The 24,127-nt window shown below is 40.1% G+C and overlaps 2 protein-coding genes across 5 annotated transcripts in view; one reads left to right on the top strand and one right to left on the bottom strand.

Annotated features, from left to right (window-relative positions):
* The window catches only part of LOC127798101 (NAD(H) kinase 1-like), a 66,550-nt gene extending 51,276 nt beyond the window's left edge, over positions 1–15,274 (top strand). The window contains exons 11-12 of one of the 4 annotated variants that reach the window (XR_008022327.1): positions 11,911–12,284; positions 14,415–14,540. Coding sequence is in view for 2 of the 4 variants with exons in the window: in XM_052331417.1 (XP_052187377.1) it covers positions 14,415–14,948; positions 15,077–15,175 (633 nt within the window). In the remaining 2 variants the exon portion in view is untranslated. Of the gene's footprint in view, positions 1–11,910; positions 12,598–12,996; positions 13,136–14,414; positions 14,949–15,076 lie in introns of those variants that run through there. The other 3 variants (XR_008022326.1, XM_052331417.1, XM_052331418.1) reach the window with 3 other exon arrangements.
* A 384-nt stretch (positions 15,275–15,658) lies between these two features.
* Positions 15,659–23,731, bottom strand: LOC127798104 (protein RETICULATA-RELATED 4, chloroplastic-like). The gene is made up of 8 exons (XM_052331422.1): positions 23,090–23,731; positions 17,847–17,915; positions 17,123–17,254; positions 16,968–17,021; positions 16,726–16,770; positions 16,224–16,363; positions 15,980–16,105; positions 15,659–15,892 (listed from the first exon to the last, which is right to left on the bottom strand). The coding sequence occupies exons 1-8, from the start codon at positions 23,639–23,641 to the stop codon at positions 15,826–15,828; spliced, it is 1,185 nt and encodes a 394-aa protein (XP_052187382.1). The 5' UTR covers positions 23,642–23,731; the 3' UTR covers positions 15,659–15,825.
* Positions 23,732–24,127: the final 396 nt, after the last annotated feature.

Raw genomic sequence — 24,127 nt, forward strand, 5'->3', positions numbered from 1 at the left:
ACCTTTTGTTACTTTACGACAAAATTTACATGTGGTGGTATTTCTATCATTAGGATCAGCTTCAAAATAATTCCATGCCGGGTCCGTTTTGGAAGTGGTTGACGACATTTATTGGGCTGTTGCAACACAGTTCCAATTTCATCAAAATTCTCCTAATTATAGAAATAAATTATAAAGACTTAAAAGCAAATTTCAGCAACCAGCTGCCAGCAAAATAAATTAAGCAAAAATGCAAGAAATAAACAAATAAAATACAACTAAAGAACTTACAATATGAAATTATGAATATAGGAGAAGATGTGGGCAGCAGCGGCGGCAGCTTTAGGGCCTTAGCAGCTTCAACTTGAAGAGCTCAAGAGCAGATGAGAAGAGGCGAGGAAGAGAGGAGAAGACCGTGGCGTGGGCAGACTCAGTAGAGGAGAATAGAAGAAAGGGTGCGGCTGGAGACTGGAGAGGAAGATCGAGCAAGCAGCGAGCTGGAGAGGAGAGGAAGAGAGGAGGCAGGCGCGGCAGAGAGGAAGAGGAGGATCGGGCTGGGGCTGGAGAGAAAGAGAGGAGGGGGTCGCAGTTGGAGAGGAGAGGAAGAAGAAGATCGGGCGAGGGCGAGCTGGAGAGAAGAGGAAGAGAGGAGGCAGGCGCAGCCGCGCGGCTAGGGCTAGAGAGGAAGAGGAAGAATGGAAGATCGGGCGAGGGCGAGCGAGCAGGGAGGGCGAGCGAGCAGCGAGGGCCAGCGAGCAGCGAGTTGGGAGGAGAGGCAAGCACGGTAGATGCTATAGTCGGGAGGAGTGAGGAGCGAGCTGGAGAGGAGAGGCAAGCGCGGCTGGATGCAGTCGGGAGGAGAGGCAAGCGCGATTGGGCTGCAAGATTTAAGTAGAAAACCTCAGTTTCATGAGGCACGCCTAGGCGCGCCTCACGCCCCAGCGCCTAGGCGCGCAAGGCAAGAGCCTCGCCAAAACCGCCTCGCCTTGGCCAAGGCGAGGCGCCAAACTGGGGCCTCGCGCCTAGGCGCGCCTTTGATAACTATGTGACGGACATGTCCCCAGTTTGTTTTAGATTCATGAACTCTCGTCCTTTCTCCATTTTCTTACACAAAGGAAAGTATTTCGTAAAAGTTCCTTAAACTGCACCCATGTAGTAACTGGCGTACCTTGTCCTTCAGGACCTTGAAGGGTTCTCTGCATTGTTTTCTACCACTGGTCAGCTTCATCACGAAGCATGAATGTTGCACAACCAACTTTGTCCTCCCTCTCAGCCAATAAAGTCAAAGATCTTTTCGATCTGCTCCAGTTAAAACTCACTTTCACAGGGGTCAGACCCTGCCTTTCCTCGAAAAATGGGCGGGTTCAACCGTTGGAACCTGTCGCTAACATTAGGATTTCGGGGGATAACCTGACCCCCTGGTTGCGTTCCTTGCATAAGGGTGACCATACTTTCCAAGACCCATTCCATTTGATCCATACGAGTTCCTCCTTCTTGGTTCCCTTCTGGCAGTGGGGTTACCTTGGGGCGTCTCTGTCCCTTCCTCGTGGAGGTCTTGCATCTCCTCCTCTTGAACATTGTTTCCGCGTCTAGGGTTCCTGGTTCGGCGAGTGTTTACCATCTGAAACCATTCACAAGAAATTTTAAAGACAATTTATAAACTTATTCTCCCAAAGATGTACACCCAGTTAATAGAATAAAGCATGCAACCACACGTCCTAACCTTCTATATGACAATCACCCACCTATCCATACCCATATGAGGGGTCTTATAAAGCCATTATCAAGCATGCAAATCCCTAAGTTCCAAATTCCATATTGTAACAATCTCTTAAGGTTCTTGTTACATACTCAGGGCCCTTAGGTTTACAATACATCCCCAAAATTCCTACAACATCAACAACCTTCCAAGTCAGTTTGTCCAAACCAATACTCAAGGTATCCCTATCAACAAAATTCAGTTGGTCCTAGTTCCTCAAATTCCTAAAGAGCAGCAACCAACAAATCTCCAAATGATAATAACCATGACATCTCCAAAAGCATTAGCCATCAAATTTTTTGGGAAAGTAACAATCATCAACTTCTAAGAACAATAACCACCAATTTCCAGGCAATAATAACCATCAAGTTCAGGAAGCAATAATTACATCTCTATATGTCAAACTAAAATTACCTCCCAAAATCCAATAGGCTTCTTAGTTATGGCAATAAAGTGGTTTTAACCTACCGAACGACCAACTTACTCTTTCCTGCCTTAATCCACTTACTCATTGAGTTTAGGTGTCATTCATCCGGGTTCCTTCTTCCTTATGTTTTACATAACCTGTCACCACAAACCATCAAGATTGGTACGACTATAACATCTTGTATATTACATCACCGCCTTTTATTTATGCATACAAAGCGATTCATCTCCTTACCACGACCTTCCTACCTTGCTATTCTAAGTATACATATATATAAGCCATATCCGCCACTATCGCTATTTTACATATGCATAAGCCATATCCACCACTATTCCACTTCCCTTATATACATATCCAAAATTTACATAAACCAAAATTGTCTTCCTACACCTCCAACCGAAATCACTCTTCGTCCTCGGACCCAGATGGGGGTGTTAGGGCACGTTCCTCAGGCTCCTGCACGGGTACCTTCTCAAGCTCGAGCATGACCTGATCAGCTATGAGGGCCTCGACCTCACGTAAGCGGTTCATGAAAGCTAGAAAATCAAGGTGAACCTCATGAATAATGAGATGATTGCCTACATCTTTCCACTCGGGGGTGAGTAAGGAAACCAAGTAGGCTATTTGGAGTCCTGCCAGATGTGGCACCACTACGTCCGGTGGAAGCTCCAGGATGGTAGGTGACACAACATTAAGAAAATCCCCTAAGGCATCTCCGGGAATCATGTACACTTCCCATAGTTGCATGGTCCACCATCCCATGATAATGCGTTGGTTCTGATGCTCAACTACATTAGGGTCCATTTGCTGTATTTAACCAAAACATCCTCAAAGTCAATCATGTAAGGAAATTAAATCGAGTTATGTAAATCCAGCTCTAATTCCAACTGTAACGCCCCACTTTTTCTTTTCTCTAAGGTACACATACAAAGATGCATGATGACGCTAGCAACCACATGATAATCAAAGGGCATTTATGGAAGCTTTTGCCAACAGAAGCAAAGGATCGAACCTGAAAGCTTACGTGCCTAGATATACATATCAGGGTTCCTTCTTCCTTCGCTGGCCTGGTGGTTCATTCCTATCTAGTGGAACAGATCCGGCAAGCTACTCTAGAAGACTCGAGGGTGAAGTTGTGGGTGGATGACCGGGAAAGGGTCAGAAACCCTAACTTCAGTTTTTTTGATGGAATATTACGATTCATGGGCCGAAAAACATCAAGAGGTCAAATCGGAGGGGCGGTGTGTGCAGCTCACACGCCACCTACCTGCTACTAGTGCAGCGCATGGGGGCCCTTCCCCCAGCGCATGTGGGGCCCCCCTGGCCCAAAATTTTGTAGATATGATCATTAAATTTATTCCTATGACCCTATATAAAAATATTTTAGGTTTGAACTACGAAAGTATGTTATTTTTGCAGAAAAACATTCCCAAACCCTGTGAACAGTGCCTTAACGCTTCCAAACCAGCAAGGTGAGTGCTTCTTGCATCCTTATGATACATATCAAACATTTTGTCTTCATATGGGTAAGGGTGATTACTTGCATAAGCATGACTTTCCTTTAAACCAAGCATTTTCTCTTTCTTTGTCATGCATCACTTGGTGTGTGTGACTAGCTGAAGTTAGGATCTCATGTTAGATTGGTGAAAAGTCAAACTGTAACGCCCCACTTTTCTTTTCTCCAAAGTACACATACAAAGATGCATGAGGACGCTAGCAATCACATGATAATCACAGGGCATTTATGGAAGCCTTTGCCAACGGAAGCAAATGAACAAACCTGAAAGCTTTTTAAAAACCATAAGCTAGATATTTAAGGCTTCCACTATATGCTTTTAACACAAAAATCACCTGAAAAGCCATAATACAATCTGGGAATCTAGGGATCATTTAGACTCCCTTTTTACAACAATTAAACTTGCGCTAAAGCCACAGTACAACGTTTTTACAATTAAAACGTAAAGAAGCTGACTATCCGAGAACCACTTCCTTTCCTTTTCTCTGGCTTGATTCCGGGGTACCTGTCACGACTAACCCACCTGGAACGTTGAATGTTCCAAGAGTATAAGACACCCAAGTTAGATAGTTATATCTAAGTGAGTGCAGAAAGAAGAGAAAGCATGCATGTAAATGAGTTATGCAAATGATATGAAACCGTCCGTGTGGTAGTGACGCCAAGGTGTTGCAATCACCTCCGCTGATCCATCATGTTCTCACATCTCCATGACTTTTCACCAGTCTAACATAAGATCCTGACTTTAGCTAGTCACACACACCAAGTGATGCATAACAAAGAAAGAGAAAATGTTCGGTTTAAAGGAAAGTCGTGCTTATGCAAGTAATCACCCTTACTCGTGTGAAGACAAAATGTTCGGTATGCAGCATAAGGATGCAAGAAGCACTCACCTTGCTAGTTTGGAAGCGTTAAGGCACTGTTCACAAGGTTCGAGAATGTTTTTCTGCAAAAATAACATACTTTCATAGCTCAAATCTAAAATATTCTTACATAGGGTCCTAGGAATAAATTTAAGGACCAACACTACAAAATTTTGGGCCAAGGGGGCCCCACACGCGCTGGGGGAAGGGCCCACACGCTCTGGAAACGGGGTTGTAATTAGTTGTATACATGTAATAAGCTACTGTTGTACTTGGCGATTATAGCTGTGGGCTGCTTGTACATTGACAGTTACAACCAAAGGTAGCCTATAAAAGGAATCGGGCACTAGAGGATGGGGATTATGATTGAATTGGACATAATTCTTTCCCTCTCAAACTCTTTTCCCTCATATTCTCTCTCTTAATTCTCCTTCCCATTTCTAATTCTCTCTCCCTTTCTCAATTCAAATTCTTACAGCTACTATATTTACCGAATTGCTCAAGTCTCAAATTTGAGACTTAACACTTTGGTATCAGAGCTGGCTGTCCTCGGAGATTGAAGGCAGTATCATCCCGAGTAGGATCAATGGAAAAAGGCATGCGCATGAAGCAATTGGAGACGCGCATGGAGGCATTGGAGTTCAGAATGAACTAAACTCACAAGGCAATTGCTCAAGGAAGGGAAGATTAAGCCGCTGCTAGAGAAGCTATGTAATGGGAATTAGAGAAACAACGAGAGACTATCGACCAATACTAGCAGAGAATTCACAACATATTCAATATGCTCTCTGCCCTCCCACAATTCTGGCTACCACTTGAATTCCCACCCTGGTCAACGATGGATCCTAGTCACTCTAGCCGTGGGATACTTCCACGACCAGAAGGATTGGGGGAACCAAGTGAACCATCGGAGGCGAACATCAGAGCATCGGTAAGAGGCCTAAATTCTCATGTTACTATCTACACCCTAATGCCTCATTTGGATATTCCCCTGCTTGATGGATCCAAGCCTAGGTGGTGGATCCGTCAGTGTGAGAGATTTTTTCAACTGTTTAATGTACTCGAGGTGCATAGGGTCACCATGGCAGCGATGTATCTCAATGATATTGTCGACTCCTAGTATCAAGGGTAGACCAATTCAAGAAAGGTGGAGGCTAGATGGAATGATTTTGCAAGGAAGTTGTGTGTGAGGTTTAGGGAGAAGAACATGTTTGATGTGGTTGAAGAGTTCAAGATGTTGAAATAGACGGGATCGGTGGTTGAATACTTGGATAAATTTGAAGAATTGAGGGTTGTAATGTGGAATGCACAACCATATCTCACAGAACAATACTTTGTATCTAATTTCGTGAGTGGCCTAAAGAGAGAACTACGATTTATGGTCAAAATGATGATGCCTACCACTGTTAGGCAGGCGATGGAGAAGGCCAGGTTACAACTGATGTTAGAAGCCATTTTTGGTAAAGGCAAGGCGTGACCTAAGAGTAGCATGGACCTTCCACAGCCTATGGGGATGAATTCGAAGGTGATGAATGCTCGGTTAGCATTGGGACCCCCTAGGACCAATTATAATGGAGTGAAAGGGACTACAATGGACCAGAGAAGGAAGTTGGGGCTCTGCTACAAATGTGGTGATAAGTTTGGTTCAGGCTACCAGTGTAAACAATAGCTATTGAAAATGGAAGGCAAAGAAGAGGAGGAGGAGGATGAAGAAGGGGAAGACAATGAAGGGGTTGTAGAGATGGCGAAGGAAGCAGAAGTAGAGGATGAAGGAAGGGAGATATCCTTCCATGCAGTAAGGGGGGAACCCACGGGGAAGATCATTAAAGTGAGGGGACAAGCAAGGAAAAGGAGGCTGATGGTCCTTATAGACAGTGCAACACACATAGCTTCATAAATGAGGCCACTGCCATTGATCTGAAGTGAATTGAGGGCCACTACCCCATTGTTGATCACTATAGCCAATGGCAACCGCATGTACAGCCACTATAGGTGTGCTAACTTCAAGTGGTTTATGCAGGGGAAAGAATTCTCAATGGATCTGAGAGTCCTAGAGTTGGGAGGATGTGATATTGTCAAGGTTGATTAGATGAGGACGATCAATCCTCTGACATTTGATTTTGACAAGTTGGAAGTTACAGTGGATGTGGATGGTGAAAAACTAACCCTGGTTGGGAGTCTAGAAACAGGGGAGTGCAAGCTTATTTCGGGGAAACAGCTACAGAAGTTGTGGAAGAAGAGGAAGGTTCAAATCTCCCAGCTATTCTCCATTCAAGCCATGAAGGTAAAGGAAGGAGAATGCACAGCTGAAAGTGACAAGGGGAAGCAAACATCAATGTCCACGCTGCCCCAATATGAGGTAACCACACTAGACTCCCTTAATGTACTCTTGACTGAGTTTAAGGATCTATTTGCTAAGCCTACCTCACTCCCTCCTACTCGAATCGTAGACCACTCCATTAGCCTTAAACCCAATTCTGAACCAGTTAATGTCAGGCCATATTGTTATTCACCTATGCAAAAATCTGAAATCGAAAAACAAGTGAATCAAATGCTCTCAACCTCCATTATTCAACCTAGCCAGAGTCCATTTTCCCCACCAGTCCTATTAGTAACAAAAAAGGATGGGACCTGGCGGTTTTGTGTAGATTACCCCCAGCTAAATGACCTCACCATCAAGAACAAATTCCCTTTACCTATCATAGAAGACTTGATGGATGAGTTACATGGAGCAACCATTTTTTTCAAACTAGATCTGAGATCAGGGTACCATCAAATCCACATGCACCCCACTGGTATCCCAAAAACAACCTTCCGTACCCATCAAGGCCTCTATGAATTTTTGGTAATGCCCTTTGGGCTTACCAATGCCCTTGCCACTTTCCAAGCCCTGATAAACCAACCGTTTGCACCCTACCTAAGGAAATTCATATTGGTGTTCTTTGATGACACTCATCTATAGCCCTAACCTTGAGCTACACTTAAACCACCTAAGGACAACTTTTGAGATCCTTAAAATCAATCAACTGTATTTTAAAATGTCTAAGTGTTTATTTGCCAAGAAGGAGGTGGAATACTTAGGGCACGTGATCTCAGGTGAAGGTGTTAGTACAGACTCGAAGAAGATATTTGCCATGGCAGAGTGGCCTAGGCCTTCCACAGTGAGGGAATTGAGAGGTTTCTTGGGATTGACGGGGTATTATCGGAGGTTTGTGTTATAACCTTAGGAGCAATAGAAGGGCAATATTGTAATATGATGGGATAGAATCAAGAACAGAACGATTGAAGAGGGAAAAAATGGATAGAAATGGGGAAAGAATGTAGAGAGAAATGAGGGAGAGTGCAGAAACGAGAGGGAGAATGGGAGAGAATTCTAGAGAGAAATCAGATCTTTATTTATCAATTCAAGCATAATCTCCTCCTCTTATAATAGCCCTTTTATAGATAAATTTGACCGCGAACTGAATCATAACAGCACTCATGTGCTCCTAACAAATTGCAAATATCTCCTAATAAACTAATATTGCCCTTCTATTGCTCCTAAAGTTATGACAGTTTGTCCCTCACTATGGGGTAATCAGTAAACCCCTTACAGAATTGCTAAAGAAAGATAAATTCCAATGGAACTCCATGGCAGAAACAACGTTCACAACACTAAAAGAGGCCAGGACTCAAGCACCGGTTTTAACCCTGCCGAAGTTCTCAAAAAATTTTGTGGTGGAAACTGATGCTAGTGATTTGGGGGTAGGTGCAGTGCTCATGCAAGAAGGAAGACCTTTAGCATGCATCAGCCAGGCCTTAGCCCTAAAGCATTTGGGACTAAGTGTATATGATAAGGAGTTATTGGCAATTTTGGTGGCAATAGATAAGTGAATGCACTATTTGGGGGGTAACCATTTCATAACAAAGACCGACCATGAGAGCCTTAGGTACTTGTTACAGCAAAGGCTACATACCCAGTTGCAGAAGAAAGGGCTATCCAAGTTGCTTGGGTTGGATTACACAATCCACTACTGGCAAAGGAAAGAGAACAGAGTGGCTTATGCACTCTTTGGGAGGGAAGGAGGGTTCTGTTGTAATGCCATCACTGCCGTGATATCAAATTGGGTGAAGGAGATCACTGATAGTTATCAGCACACTAAGTGGCTTAAGGAGTTGCAAGAGCAATTGGCCGTGGAGCCAACGGGGAGTAGGGGATACACACTGTCAAACGAATTGATCAGATACAAGGGCATAATAGTGGTGGGAACTGGGAAATGATCAAGGGCTGAGAAGTAGAATCCTATAATCCCTCCATGATTCACCCCTAGGGAGCCTCTCGGGAATTAGAGCTACTTATCACAAGGTAAGACAACTCTTCTTTTGACCAAGACTAAAGAAGGAAGTAGTGGAGTTTGTGTTAGCTTGCCCTACCTGCCAGAGATGCAAGCATGAACACGTGGCCTTACCGGGCTTGTTACAACCACTGGCCATTCCATAACAGGCTTGGGAAGGGATATCTATGGATTTTATCGAAGGGCTACCTAAATCAGAGGGCAAGGATGTAATACTGGTGATTGTGGACAGATTGACCAAGTTTACTCACTTTGTGAGCCTTACTCACCTATTCACGGCCCAAGAGGTGGTTAGATAGTTTCCTAGATGCCATGGCAAAGATACACGGGGTTCCCAAATCAATAGTGTCTAACAGAGACAAGATTTTCACAAGCCACTTCTAGTAGGAGTTGTTTAAAGGATTGGGAGTAGGGCTGCATATGTCCACAGCCTACCACCCGGAGACCAATGGATAAACAGAAAGAGTAAATCAGTGCTTGGAGTCCTATCTAAGGTGTATGTGCTTTGCCAAGCCCAGGAGTTGGAACCAATTGTTGTCTGTGGCACAATTCTAGCTACCACAATGCCCTAAAGAAGTCCCCATTCAAAGCATTATTTGGTTACAAGGCTCCTACGCTACCTGCCCTGATGAATGCCCCTACTACAGTATCTGCAGTAGAGGATTATCTATAACATTGCCAAAATATGATACAGATGTTGAAGAAGGAGCTTGCCATGGCTCAAAATAGAATGAAGCAAGTGGCTGATAAAAGGAGTGACTGAGAGTTCAGTGTGGGAGACAAGGTCTACTTGAAGGTTAAGAGGTTTCTCTAGCATTCTTTCTCAACAACCCTAGTATAAACTAAGCCCTAAGTATTTTGGGCCTTATACAATACTGGCTAAGGTGGGCAAGGTAGCATACCGGCTATAATTGCTAGAGGGGAACACTACTCACCCGGTGTTCCGTGTATCACTACTTAAAAAGGCAGTGGAACCTGCAGCCACTACCAGCCAGAACCTCCCCACAGTAGATGAGGACTAGGAAGTGACTATGGAGCCCCAAGCTATCGTGGACTAGAGGATTACTTACAAGGACACACTGCCATTAACAGAGGTACTTGTTCAATGGAGCCACCTACATTCGGACAACACTATCTGGGAGTACCTTCTGAATTTGCTGAGACAGTATCCTAGAGCAGCTCATCTTCTATCCTTTCTTGAGGACAAAAAAGGCTGGGGGGGGAGGAATTTGTCACGACCCTAAGGGCAAACAGGGGTATAATTGTGATAAGTAGAGCTGGGGGTAAGGCTGTAATTAGCTGAATACATGTAATAAGTTACTGTTGTTCTTAGCGGTTATAGCTGTGGGCTGCTTTGTACATTGATGGTTACAACCAAAGGCAGCCTATGAATCATTATATTTACCAAATTGCTCAAGTCTCAGATCTGAGACTTAACACCTGTTCTGGCAAGTTATAATTTATCCTATTTTAAGCTTCTAGGAAGAGGGACAGAATGTATATATAGTCTTTTGACAGTGTATATGAATATGATCCTTTTGTTTATCATAGCAATAATTTTCTGAACCCATGATATTTTTCTGTTTTTTATTAACCGGGAATCTGTTGTGTGTTCCTTTTGTGGACTTTATATTGATATTCATTCCTTTACTAAGAGTTATGTTAATGTCTAGCAAAGGGATTTTATGGTGCTTGCTTGGTTAAGAATTGTAATTAATTATGAGATACGCTGTTTACCTCATAACTTCTTTGTTTTTGAGAATTTCAGTCTAGCGATATTGTGATGAAGATATAAATGATAAATTAAAATGTAAAGCTAACTCTCTTTTAAATTAAGAAGCTTTTAGATGAGTTGGTTTATGTGGCTAAAGATCCTTGGTCAATTATCACTGCTTGCTTGGCCTGAATTTGGGCCAAAATTTAGAGGGCATGTCTAGCACTAGCAGTGGCTGGTTTTTTATGAATTTAAAAATAGAAATAGAGTTTATCCTCACCTACTGCTATGTATTAATGGTCTGTATATATGGGAAATCATGATTGGCTTATAATATTAGATCTGCATGGTAACATGGTATCACAGTTACATATCTTCCTTTTGGTGCACAATTGGAGTGAAGTTACAGTTTGGGGATATGTTGTGAAATTAGGATATGGCAATGTTAACGATAATATAAAATAATGGAAATAAATTTAAGTTAGGAGTATAAACTATCCTCTTTGCCATTCATACACTAGTCAAATCAAGGAATCATTGCTCTGCATGCATGTAACAGAGTAGGCTGCAAAGCTAAAGAGGAAACCTAATAGTAGTTTTTAGCTGCTGGGTTTCCCTTTTTGTTGCTGGCATGGAGAATTGTGAAGGATAAGGTGGATAGAAGAATATTACCGTGGAAAAAGAAACATCTGGGTAAAAAAATTAAAAAGCAAAAAGTTACTTCGCTCTTTCTTTTTTGCCGATTTGGACAGATGGTGACCTGGTCAAAATCAATGGGTATTAAAATTGATTTAATGCAAGTTCTCTTGCTCTGGTTTCTGATGAGGGAATGGATGGACAGGAATCTGTGGTTGTGAACAACCTCGTAGTCTACTTGGAAGTAGTAAGGGAAAGTTTCTGAACAAAACTCTTCTCTGATCTTCTTCTAAGAGGTAATTGAACAATAGTTCCCTCCATGTGGCACCTTCGGTGGAGCACCTAGTCCTGGAAAGACCAAAATGGAATAGCTAATTTCATGGGCATCACCTCCATCACAAAGTTTTTTTTTTCTGTAAATACCATCACAAAGTTGAATTGACAAGATATTGACTTGTTTGTTATTTCTTTCTCAACAACTTTTCTTATAGTGTTTCCCGTGAGTGCCTTTGGCTGTTTAAATCTGCGGGCGTGAAAGTCATTTTTCCTTTTAACATTGCTTCCATTATACCTTTGCTTTCTTCAACTTATTAAAATGCATGTTGGAGAAAGCTTCATTTAGTTATCAATGTTTTTAAGTTTTACTTGATTCACGTGCCCAATTAAAAAGTCTACTGAATTGTAGGTACCTGGTATCCTCTTTACACCAATCTGCCCACACTCGCTATCATTCCGCCCTCTGATACTACCAGAGCACGTGACACTTAGGGTGCTAGTGCCTTTCAATAGTAGAAGCCATGCTTGGGCATCATTCGATGGAAAGAACCGGAAAAGGTTAGGACCTGGAGATGCCCTTGTGTGCAGCATGGCACCTTGCCCTGTGCCAACTGCGTGTCAAGGCGATTCCACCAGTGACTTCCTGCGCAGTATACATGATGGCCTCCACTGGAACTTGAGGAAGAACCAATCTTTTGATGGCCCTCGGGAGACATAACGCCTACGGTCTGTGTTCTTGAGCCAAATGAATTTAGATTCTGCAGGGGCCATTATCCCCTAATGGTAAGCCCCCAACACCTTCATCTCACTGCTGACTTGTGAAGTAGAGCTAAAAGTATCATTTTTCTTCTCTTAAATGAAGAGAGTATCTCTTTATGTATTGTGTGATTCTGCTGAAAATGGAGGCGTTGTGCGGTAGATGTCTGTGTTGTAACATCCTAGTTATTGCTACGCAAAGAAAGCAGATCCATCGCGTTCTTATTGATAAAACCAAAGAAAAATTAGTAGTGTATGGAAGTTTTATACCAATCAAATTCTCATTACATTCACTTAATTTCAGTAGCAATTTTAAAATGCGAGAGCAGTCTTTTGTGCACTGGTGGAATTGAATTCCAAGTAGTTTTTCTTTTCCCTTATCTTCTCAAACTCCTCAAGTCCATATGATGCAATAATTTCATTCGAGCGTAACTATGATATCACCATGGATTAGTGAATTTTGTAACTGCATTTCTCCCCAGTAATGTCAATTTTTCCGTTCACTTTCTTGCATTTTGAACATTCAATGAGAATTTATTCATCTCCCTTGCCCCCCCTCTCCCATTGTACTCTATTTATTGATGCTTTGATTTTTGATCTAACATGTAACACACACATTTATCCTCTTCAATTAATGTTGTTATAATAATGCCTTCTCCTCCAACTGCTACCAAGCTTTCTTCCTCCAAACAAAAACCTCGTTTCTCTTCTGATAACAGCCCTCTCAAGATCCTTGCAGTCTCAGGCCTAGCCCTTTGCTTGCTCTACCTATTCCTCTCCCACCACTGCCCGGCTCGCTGTCCCGGCTCTGTCCTACCCGAGCCTACTCGCTCCCGGCTGCTGGATTCGCCAACCAACCTCAGCCACCTCGTGTTCGGGCTTGTGAGCGCCACCAAGACATGGAGAGACCGGAGGCCTTACGTCGAATCATGGTGGCGACCCAACGAGACGCGTGGCTATCTCTTCTTAGACAACCCTCCTGTCGCCGAGTTTCTTCCATGGCCTTCGACGTCTCCTCCTCTCCGAATCTCAGACGACTACTCCAAGCTGGAGCAGGAGTCCAAGCATGTGGCCCCCATCATGATCCGCATGGTGATGGCGCTGGTGGAGACTTTCAGAGAGGGAGATGAAGGGGTGAGATGGTATGTCATGGCGTTTGATGACTCCATTCTTTTTGTGGACAATTGGGTGGATGTTTTGGCCAAGCATGACCATAATGATTACGTCTATATTGGTGGGCAAGCTGAGTCTATTCTCTCGGATATGTACTTCTCATTTGATATGGGGTTTGGTGGAGCTGGAATAGCTCTTAGCTACCCCTTGGCAGCTGCTATGGTGAAAGATTTGGAGGGCTGCATTAGGAGGTATCCCTATGCGGATTCTGCTGATCTGATTACCCAGTATTGCGTGGATGAGTTTGGAGTTTCTTTGACTGCCCATAAAGGTATTCACCAGGTAGGAATTTTCTTCGTCCTTTACTTCGTCTTCACCTCTCTTCTTCCTTGTTGATGAGAGGGTTTTGTTAGGCTTGGATCACACGCACTACATGCAGAAACCAGTAGAAAAAGGATGCAAAAATTTAACATGATTCGGTCGCAATAGACCAACATCCACAATCTCATAATAATGAGAGAAACTCACTCAATGAATAATTGTTTTAACTTTTAAATAGAAAAATTACTGACTTTTTCTTTTTTCTTTTGGTTGGATAACTACAAATTTTTTTCCCCATACAATTTTTGTAAAAATAAAACTAGAAATCCTCACAATTTTAAATGATTAGTTAGTTACCCACATTTAGATGACTCAAATTATCGAGTCGAGTCCTGGCACATTCCTTGTACGCATAAAGTAACAATTAAGTTACATCATCTTTCGGATTATATAACTAATCACTCTCATATGACTATTTATTTTTAAGCAATGACACTCCCTGAACACATAATCCCAATAACCCACTTTTATCACCTCTCATATTATTAAGGTGTGGTGGCCTCTCATTTACAGGCAACTTGAGTTTTTCTTTTCTCAACTGCAATAAGTTTCTCATATGTATTGGAATGGAATTTGTTGATCTAAAATTTGAGTAGTTATTTGACAAGTTTGGTAAGAATTCACACGACCGACATCTTTATGATTCATGTTGGATGGATGTAGATTGACTTGAGAGGGGATATATCTGGGTTTCTATCATGCCATCCACAAGTGCCATTGCTGTCACTCCACCATTTCGACTATGTCGATCCCATCTTCCCCTCCATGGACCAAATCCAATCCACCAGACACCTCATGGAGGCAGGAAAAGTTGATCAGTCTCGGTTGCTGCAACAGAGCATCTGCTACCACAAGCCAAAAAACTGGTCGTTTTCTGTGTCATGGGGTTATTCCGTGCATGTTCTTGAGACGATTTACCCTCGAACTATTCTGAAGAGGCCACTCGAGACATTCCACGCTTGGATGGGCAACAAAGCCAAGCCACCGATGTTCATGTTTAACACGAGGTGGCCTTGTGAAACTCCCAATGTTTTCTCCTTTGAGTCTGCTGGAAAGGCTTCTGATGGGAGAATTCTCAGTACCTACTTCCGTTCGTCACCGCCACCCTACCCAGATTGCCCTTTTGCTGGCAATCATCTTGGAGATGAGCTCTCTGTAATTCGGGTCTTTTCTTCGCCAACAAAGTTCATGCATCAGGTAATTGAGTTTGTCGCCAAGCATGCATCTCTTCAGTTATTGCTTCATAGATAGAAATAACGACGGGCGTATTGAATATATAACAATGTCGTTGGCTAGTCACTCACTTGTTTATATTCTAATCTCAGGCTGGGAGGAGTGAGTGCTGTGATGTTGCATATGTGGAAGGCAAGAAGACTGTAGATATCCAGTTAAGGGCGTGCGGGGATGATGAGATAATTGGCTAAATAAAATGTATAGTTCTTACATATATAATCATCGTATGTTTTATTACTTAAGAACGAGATTGGTTCATTAATTGATTCCTATTTTCAAGACAGGCAATGAGAGCTCTTTCCTATAGCATATATAATAGATTTACTTTCCAAAATACTCTATATATTTTGTTTAAAAAGATTAAAAAAATATATATTTTGTCAACATGAATTGAACTTAAAATCTTAACTAGAATAAATTTGAGAACATTACTATGACACTAATACCCTTCAAGCATCATCTAATGAATGAACTTTTATTGTTTTTTATTTTTTTTTATTTACACGTACATGTTATCTAACAATGCTTGTAATTAACCACCACCTACCATTTTTGCCCATCATCTAATTTTAACGTTTCCATCCACTCAAACCTATAGTGTGTGGTTGGTTAGCAACACCACACATCACACATACACGAAATAAAAAAAAATGGGAATATAAAATGGACAAAACTGATCCAATTAACACGTCGATTGTTGGCAACGAGAGCCACTTAATATCTCATACCAAGCCCAAGCATAGAGAACGTAATCCAAAGGCAGGCCTATAGATATATATATAACACTCAAGAACCCAATCAATAATATCCCTGACCTAACTATCAAGAAGAAATGAAGCGGTTATTCCACTTCCTGAAGATGCTTTTGTGCCTTTTGAATGCCCACCCAGCGTGCATAGTCCACCCATCTGTCACCAGGTTGGTTTTGGTGGTCAGCCACAGAAAGTTGTCAAAATGTTAAAATCTTTTGAGGAAGAACAGAGAAAGAGTCTTACAGTAATGAACCCAAGTATGTGTTGCCGGTTCTGACAGCAAAGCAAACTGCACTCAGCATTAGCTTGTGTTTGTGCAGCAAGGGTTCTAAGATTCGTTGTTCGATAACCCCTGCCAATATTTGGTACCTGTCCAACAGCAGCAACAACAACAAGGATTTCTGTTGTAAGAAAGAAAGAAAGAAAGAGACGAAGAAAGAAGAGGCATGGCCAGTAGACAGTAGTAGTCCAATTCAATCCCACGTACCGGAGGTTGCTAGACACCGCCATATAGACACCGTAGGCAACGCTAGTAGCTAATACAGGCACATTCTCGACTTCTTCAGCAGATGACTTATCAACAGCCTTCTTAGCATTTATCAAGCCGTTGGTAACTAATGTCCCAACCTGAAGGAAAAAGGAAAATCCATTTATTTTCCAGACGTTTTCAAAATATTTTGACCATTGATATACTCCTTGGAGCTCAAATTGTTGCTCAACTCATATTTCCAGTTTATTTGCAATGTCTACTAGGGGAAAATGGAGCACGTTTGCAAATCATCTTCAGTTGGTTGGTGAAAGCAAAGCACGATTTAAGAGACTGACAATTGTCAGACTAATACTGACAATTGGTAGACACCAAACACGGAAAGGAAGTAGAGGCAGAAGAATTCCAAATGTTAAAGCAATGGACTACAACAGGTTACATATTTATATCTATTCGTTTATGGATCTACTGATGAAAAAATGACAATATAACCTAAACCTACCATTGATGAAGCGGTACCAACTGCAAAAAGCTTTGTCCCATTACGCTGCAAAACAAGTTCAGATAGTGAGGTAGTGAATTTGCTTTTACAACAGCAGCCAAGAGTTACTTCCACTAGGTGGGCAAAGGATTTTTTTGTATGTTAGGTAAGCTTCAGGCTAAGGATTGTTTTTTTAATTCTGAATATTTAAGTGTCGCATTACATGTATGCGAATCACGGGAAAGATTGAAAAAGCCCCTTACCACTATTGCACCAATCCTATGGAGAAATGAATATGAAGTTCCAGCCAAAGCAACCTGTGGAGATACTTGTGAGACCAGCTAATTAATTATAAGGATAAAAGAACAAACTAACTTTTAAGAAAATTTGACCAATATTAAATAGGGAAAACTGTAACCTGAAATGCATTATCAGGACAGTTATGGAAGAATTTAGCTATAGCTCCAGCATTGACTGCAATAGGTGAACGGAGACAAACAGTAGGAGCAGGGAGGTAGACCAGCATGAAATCTGCAATTATAGCCATCACCTATGCATGAATGGAAATTGAAATGTTAGAGTGGAAAGTTTCACATATTCAATATAGTTGGCCATGTGTTTTTAGTTCAAGTTTAGGCATTCCAGGGGCCCGAGCCCAGTGGTAAAAAGAATGCATAGAAGGAATGGGAAAAGGAAAGGAACTTGCTTTCATATGAATTCTATATTTTTGCATTTCACAAATATCTTCGTCCTTCATTCTGTGAATCTCATTCTTCCACCATTTAGAATGCACATTTTGACACTATGAATAATCTAAAATCCTCCAAAAAAATTAAAAAAAAAAAAGGAAACGCCATATTGATTGTATAAATTGGACAATTTTACAAGGAAAAGACACTGCCTTCCGCTGCAAAGACGAATCCCATACAGAATTGAAAAAGGATGTTGCTAATAAAGTCCAGTAACCTAGACAAGACCATAAGTTAGGGAAGAAACAAAAAATTGGTAGGACAATAATCGAAATGGACCAAATATCCTCTAATTATAGGCCCATAATCATGCATTGAGGTTAAGAGTGGAAGGCAACAAAACTTTACATTTGCATATATACTAAATAAATTAAGTCTTAACAGATACCATACCACATCTGCAAAAACAACTTCCAGCTCCTTGAAGAAGTTTTCTCTTCGCCTTTCATACTCTGCAGCAGTCTGAACAAGCAAAATAAAGCAAATAGAGATTATTTCCATTTAAGAGAAATGCTTAACAGAGGAATAAACTGGGGAAGGGGTTCGGCAAAGTGAATCAATAGAATGAAGAAAAGCAGTAATGCCAGTGCAATATTTTCTGCTCTTTTTTCCAAAAGCAGTTAAAGTATGAAAATATTCTCCAGGTTTGCCAAAAAGACTGGAAGCAGGGATAAGAAAAGGAAAGAAATGAAAGGAAAGAATGAAATAGAGAATAAGAATATTGCAGGGCAAAGATTTGAAAGTTCAGCATGTACTCTTTTAGAGAAAGACCATGCCTGGCTGAAGCTTTAGAAGGTTCACTAGGCTCACAAAGCCAAGTTCCACCCTATCCAAATGCAAATCAGATGAGTTATAACTGAAGGTAGTGATTTGAGCTTGTGAGATCCATAATATCATAAAATGGAAACACCATAGGAAAATACATATGAAAATGACATGAGGCTCCAACAACTAACTTTGGCTATTGTATATTGATTCCTTGGAAGTAGACTCTCCAGGCCAAGCTTAGATTTTCAAAGTCAATGACTAAATCACCAGATCTATCTCACTTCAAAATGCAGCACAAGAAAATTTGCAGGAAAAGATGAAGTTTCCAACATATATTTTCACATAATATTTAATGTATAAGAGTCATAGGTAGTCACTAGCAAGTTCAATAAAGATTTTCGCCAACAGGTAAATCAATTCTATCAAAGAAAATGCCCCTGGGAGATCCTGTGCAACCAACATCTATAAAAACTCTCAAGACCTATAAACTTCAGAGTCTGTATACCTACAGGTATATTATATTATAGGCTTGTTGAAAAACAAATAAAAGTATACCAGAAAAAGGGAAAAGATTACTGATTCATGTGTCAGCAAGGATGATTTCCCTAACAATGTAGATTGCATCCTCACCTCCTTCAAAAGATTTTCTATTTCTTCCATCTAAATATTTCACATTAAACATAATAGAATGCATATCCACACCCTATCATTCCTCATGAGACTGAGGCTTCAAAAGGGATACCATCAATATACAAACACAAAAGCAAAAATGGAAAACAAGTCTTTGCTCAACAAACTCCAAAATTCTCCATGATACTTGGCAGAAGGCCCATGGCTTTTATAGGTTCAGAGATGGATATATCTAACAAAGTACTAGCATATATGTTTTTAATAATTTGTGTATCAAGCTTCCATAAGCATGACAAAGTTGCTGTAATTGAAAGTAGCACAATATACAACTTAATTCATAAACAACAATATATCAAGCCTTAATCCTACTAGGTGGGGTCAACAACATGAATTCATGCTTGCCAATCATCTCTATTTATTACCATATCTTTTGTAAGACCTTTATAACTCATACCATACCTAGGAATTTCCTACCAAATTTTCTTGGTCTTCCTCTTACCCTTTTGCTAAAGATTGTTCCATTCTACCTACTCTCCTCATAGGGTCCTTTATTATTCTTTTTCTCACATGATCAAACCATCTTAATTGTGTCTTATACATCTAATCTTCAATAGGAGCCACTTCGACCTTGCTATAAATAATCTCATTTTTAGTTTGAGCTTTTTCCCACATAGTGGGATAAAGGCTGGATATGTTGTTGTTGTTGTTGTTGTTTTAGTTCGATCTTTTCTTGAATGGTTGTCTATCCATAACACCCTCATCTCCATTATGCTCATATTTTGCACATGTTGGGGCTTTACTGCCCAAAATTCCATGCCATGCAACAAAGCTAGTCTTCTAGATGTTGCATAATTTTTTTTAGCTTTAACAGAATTTTATGATCATACTTAATTCTATGTGTAACAGCCTTGCAATTTTTTGACATGTTGGGTTACATATATTTTGACTAGCAAAAGCAAGCTGTAATTTGGCTTTTTGTGTATAGCCTAGTTAGTACTGAAACTCGTGGTAAAAACACCAGTATAAATAGAGAGATGTTCAGCTAGTAATTTTTTGTAGGCATTAAGGGATCTTGGGTTATATTGGATTATTATATATTATTATGAAAGACCATAAGATCATGCTTAGATTTGAGGAGCTATGGGATTAATTATATGTACTTGGGTTATATTTGTGCTCAGTGCTATATTATATGAAGTAACAAGTGGACAGGTTGCAAGATACATTCAACAATTTTGATCCTACGAGTATCTTATCAGGAAATTTGCATATCATGCCTGGTTAACCTGGAAATTTCTATTCTCCAGCTTGAGACTCCTGACAACTTCTTGTAGAAGGGTCAAGGGAGCACTTTCTATGGGGGCAGGGCACCGCAACCTTGCAGATAATATACCCTTGAATAGAGATGGTTAGAGGTCTTAAATTCATGTAGCCGACCTCAATAATGTGTCTTGTGATTGTTGTTGTTGTTGTAATAATAAAGCACACGTCATAGATTTATATATTTCATTGATTCTCATAAAAAACGCTCTCTGAAAAAATATGAGTTTTAAACCTGATAAACTACATCCTTTTAACTGCTTCGAGTTTAATTTATTTAAATTCTTAAAATGCATGTGAAAATCTCCTCATCCCAAACCAGTTCGGCTCACCATTCCAACTCTGTTAAAAAAATTCGTTTATCCTTTTTTTCAATATCTTTGTCTTCATAACTTTATAATTCATTTTCTCTTACCATCATTACTTGCAGCCTTATTCATACTTAGCTATACATAGTTTGGTTATGTTTAATAATTACTACTGATTGAAAAACTTAACAGTTTCCAACTGTTAGTTATCTCAAAATGCAGGATCAATGCTCTCTATGAAAACATACAATAAACTCATTTAAAGCCTGTACATATATCTACAGACAAATTCATCTCGTCGAGAATTTGTATAGAAAGGCAAAAGGTAAAATCCTCAACATCCACAAAGAATCAGCTATTCCTTTCTGCCACGGATTTGACATGAAAAGGAAACAATTGACTAGCTAGCGGGTCTTTGTCTCTGATCAAAGCAACAGCAACCAGTGATAACATAATTCTACTATAGTGGCAGACATCACGCAATTGAACATAAAAAAAAAAAAAAAAGAAGACAGCAAAAAACTCCCTAACCACAGGATGAGGTGGTCCACAAACTTGTTTCTCTGCTTACCCACAATATTAATCCACCACTATTTCTTCCTTATCAAATTATTTGAATTAAGAATGGAATTAAGGATAGTCTAACAAAAACAGCTATTGTAAAAGTGTACGGGATCTCTAAATAGCCTTCTAGATATCATTATGGAATCAGTGAACAGATAAACTTCTTCCTTGATGGATGCCAAATTACTTGTCCTCTGCCTATCCTCATGATCATAAACAATAATGGAGAAAATTGTTACTGTGTTAATTTTTGAATTTTAGAGACTAAATTCATTCTCGATGCTATGAGAATTTTTATGAAAGCCTTTCATTTGCTTGTCTTTGATGGAAGTTTTATTTTCCCAGAGTTTATCCCAATTTTTGGCCTGATTCTTCTTCTTATTATCGATTGAACCTCTGATCAAAAAGATATACCATGGTTATATTTCATCTCTTCAACAAGTTTAGTAGTAAGCATAATGGCCCTATTGGTCTGCCGGAGAGAAGAACCTATGATTAGCTTTGAACACAAATTTTCAATTGAGCAATTTGAACAAAATCTTTCAATTTCAAATTTCTTATTTTACTATGTTCAACGCTATATTCCTCTATCCATAGAGTACATTGAATGTGCAGAAGTGGCTATAACAGAGTTTCTCTTATTCATATTAACAGCTACTCTAGGAGGAATCTTCAACCAAATGATATGTCACCACTACCCACCTTAAACTGGATAAATCTAAAAAGATCATCCGTGATTATCATAATCCCTTTCCATGACAGACCTCTATTTAGATCTAACACTCCCAAGACCAACCACTCTTGAACAACAATATTTATCTGCCAACAAGTTTCATTACTGCTTGACTAAGAGAGTATGTTAACATGGCTAAGGTTTCAAACCGTTGCAGCTCTCGCAAATTGCAATGATACTCATGTGGACTTGCTCTCAGATGGCCTTTTTATCCAATTAAAGCCACGCAGCCATTTTGAGTTCTTACTCAATTCAAATACAAGTTCTGGAAATTAGCCAGCTCAGTACATAAGTAATTGAATATGAATCTTTCAAAATTCTGTGCCAACTACTTTCTTTACCAGAAGTTATATTTGGCTTTTCTATTCTAACCACTTTCTTTACTAAAACATATGCTTAATTTTTCTTTGAGATTTAGAACTATATATTAGAATATTTTGAAAATTTTATTAAATTAGCACATAAAAAATTTGAATTAACAAATGCATAAATACAGAATTCTCAATTTGATATTTCAAAATGGATAGTTTAACCCAAAGAACCAAAAGGACTTTACTAGTATCTAATAAGGATTAAAGAATGAAAATAATATTTTAGAGAAAAAAATAGCAATAATCCTAAATAAATTAGATTTATCTTATAAAAGATGGATTACAAATAGGCATATTTTATATCCAAAATAATGTAGGATTAGGCTGCTTTTATATTTTATTTTTAGACATTTAAGAACTCTAGTTATTAAAATTCTATTTTATTGAGTATATAGAATTTTTTAGGATTTTTTCCTTTGTATCTCTGCTTCTCTTTCTCCTCGTCTATTTTTTCCTTTTTCTTCGTTCTTCTTCTCTGCTATCTCTCTCTTGTCAATTTTATCTTCCATCCCTCAGTTGTGTTAAATGTCTGCGGGGTACATATTGCCCTTCTTAGATCCTTACCATTAACAGAATTAATATATCCATGGACCTTTTTCTTCCTCTCTGAAGCAGAATATTTCTAAATAACTTAACACTCGAACCTCCACTGTCACCCTTATGTCAGTAACCAGGGATTATCGCCAAAACTTCACTTGATTTGTATGGTCCTAGTGGCTACAGAACTTAACACAAGAATATTACTGCAACAAGTTCCGATTTTTCTAAATTTAGACTGAATACGCAAATAGAGAAACATTTCCTACTCCGTGAAATACTCAAGACCTAGCAAATCATATCTTCAATTTGCAAAACTGGATCACAAATCAGGATAGTGATCAATCGAAATAGAGCATCCGAAGATTCAAAACAGAAGGGAGCGAGAAAGAGCCGAGAAAATACCTTGGTGAACATCCCAACGCCACACTCCATAAAGACTTTGAACAAGAACAGATCATCAGCCAACAACCGCTCCTTGAATCCACCGAACTGAAGCAGCCACCGCAACAACGGCGACTTCTCCAGCTCGAAGTACCGTAGAACAATGGATCCCGGTATTCTGCCGGACTCGATCGCGGCCGCCAGGTCCTTGGGAATGCTATCCAGAGACCGCCCCATCTCCGCCAACGCGAGAATCGCCTCCCCCTTGTTCCCACCGAAACCACGTTCCTCGCCCTCGCCGCCGCCGCCGCCTCCCCCTCCGCCGCCGGGGAAGCGACCCCCATTTCCGCCATTGACGCCGTCGCCTCCGGAAAACACCAAAACCGGGAGCCTAGGGCTGTGATTGGGGCGGCAGGAGAGAGTGGTGGCGGCGGTGGGGGAAGCGGCGGTGCGGAGGCTTGTCAAGGCGAAGGTAGGAGATCGGCGTTGGTACGATGAAGATGAACGGGTGAGATTGAAATCGGAGAAACCGAGAGAGTTATTAGAGGGCCTGCAACTGGCGGCGATCGACATTTTTCACGATGCGAGCTCTCTCTCTCTCTCTCCCTCCCTCCCTCCGTCCCTCCCTCTCAATGGGTAGTCCGATGTTAGCTGGTTGGAGGTCGTCTATGAGAAGAAAATTCAATGCATATATATAGCGAAATTTCTCTCAGTCTACATTAGCGTCTGTTAAAATTAAAATATTTTTTAGAGTAAAATATAAAATAATTAAGACAAAATTAAAAATTATTTTAATATTTTTATTAAATTATTTATTAAAAATTATTAAAAAATATATGTATTATTTTTTTATCCGTAAAATTCAAAATATACTTATTTTTTATTTATAAAATTCAAAATATATTTATTTTGAAGGATAAGAGATAAAATATCTAAAAAAATAAAAAGTTATGTGACTTTTTTTTTTCAAGGGATACTAAAAAAATTTAACAAATATATTAAAAATGACAAAAATTTATAATACTTTACATATATATATATATTATTCTCTTAGAACGT

The sequence above is a fragment of the Diospyros lotus genome, chromosome 3 (assembly GCF_014633365.1).
Source record: "Diospyros lotus cultivar Yz01 chromosome 3, ASM1463336v1, whole genome shotgun sequence".
NCBI lineage: Eukaryota > Viridiplantae > Streptophyta > Magnoliopsida > Ericales > Ebenaceae > Diospyros > Diospyros lotus.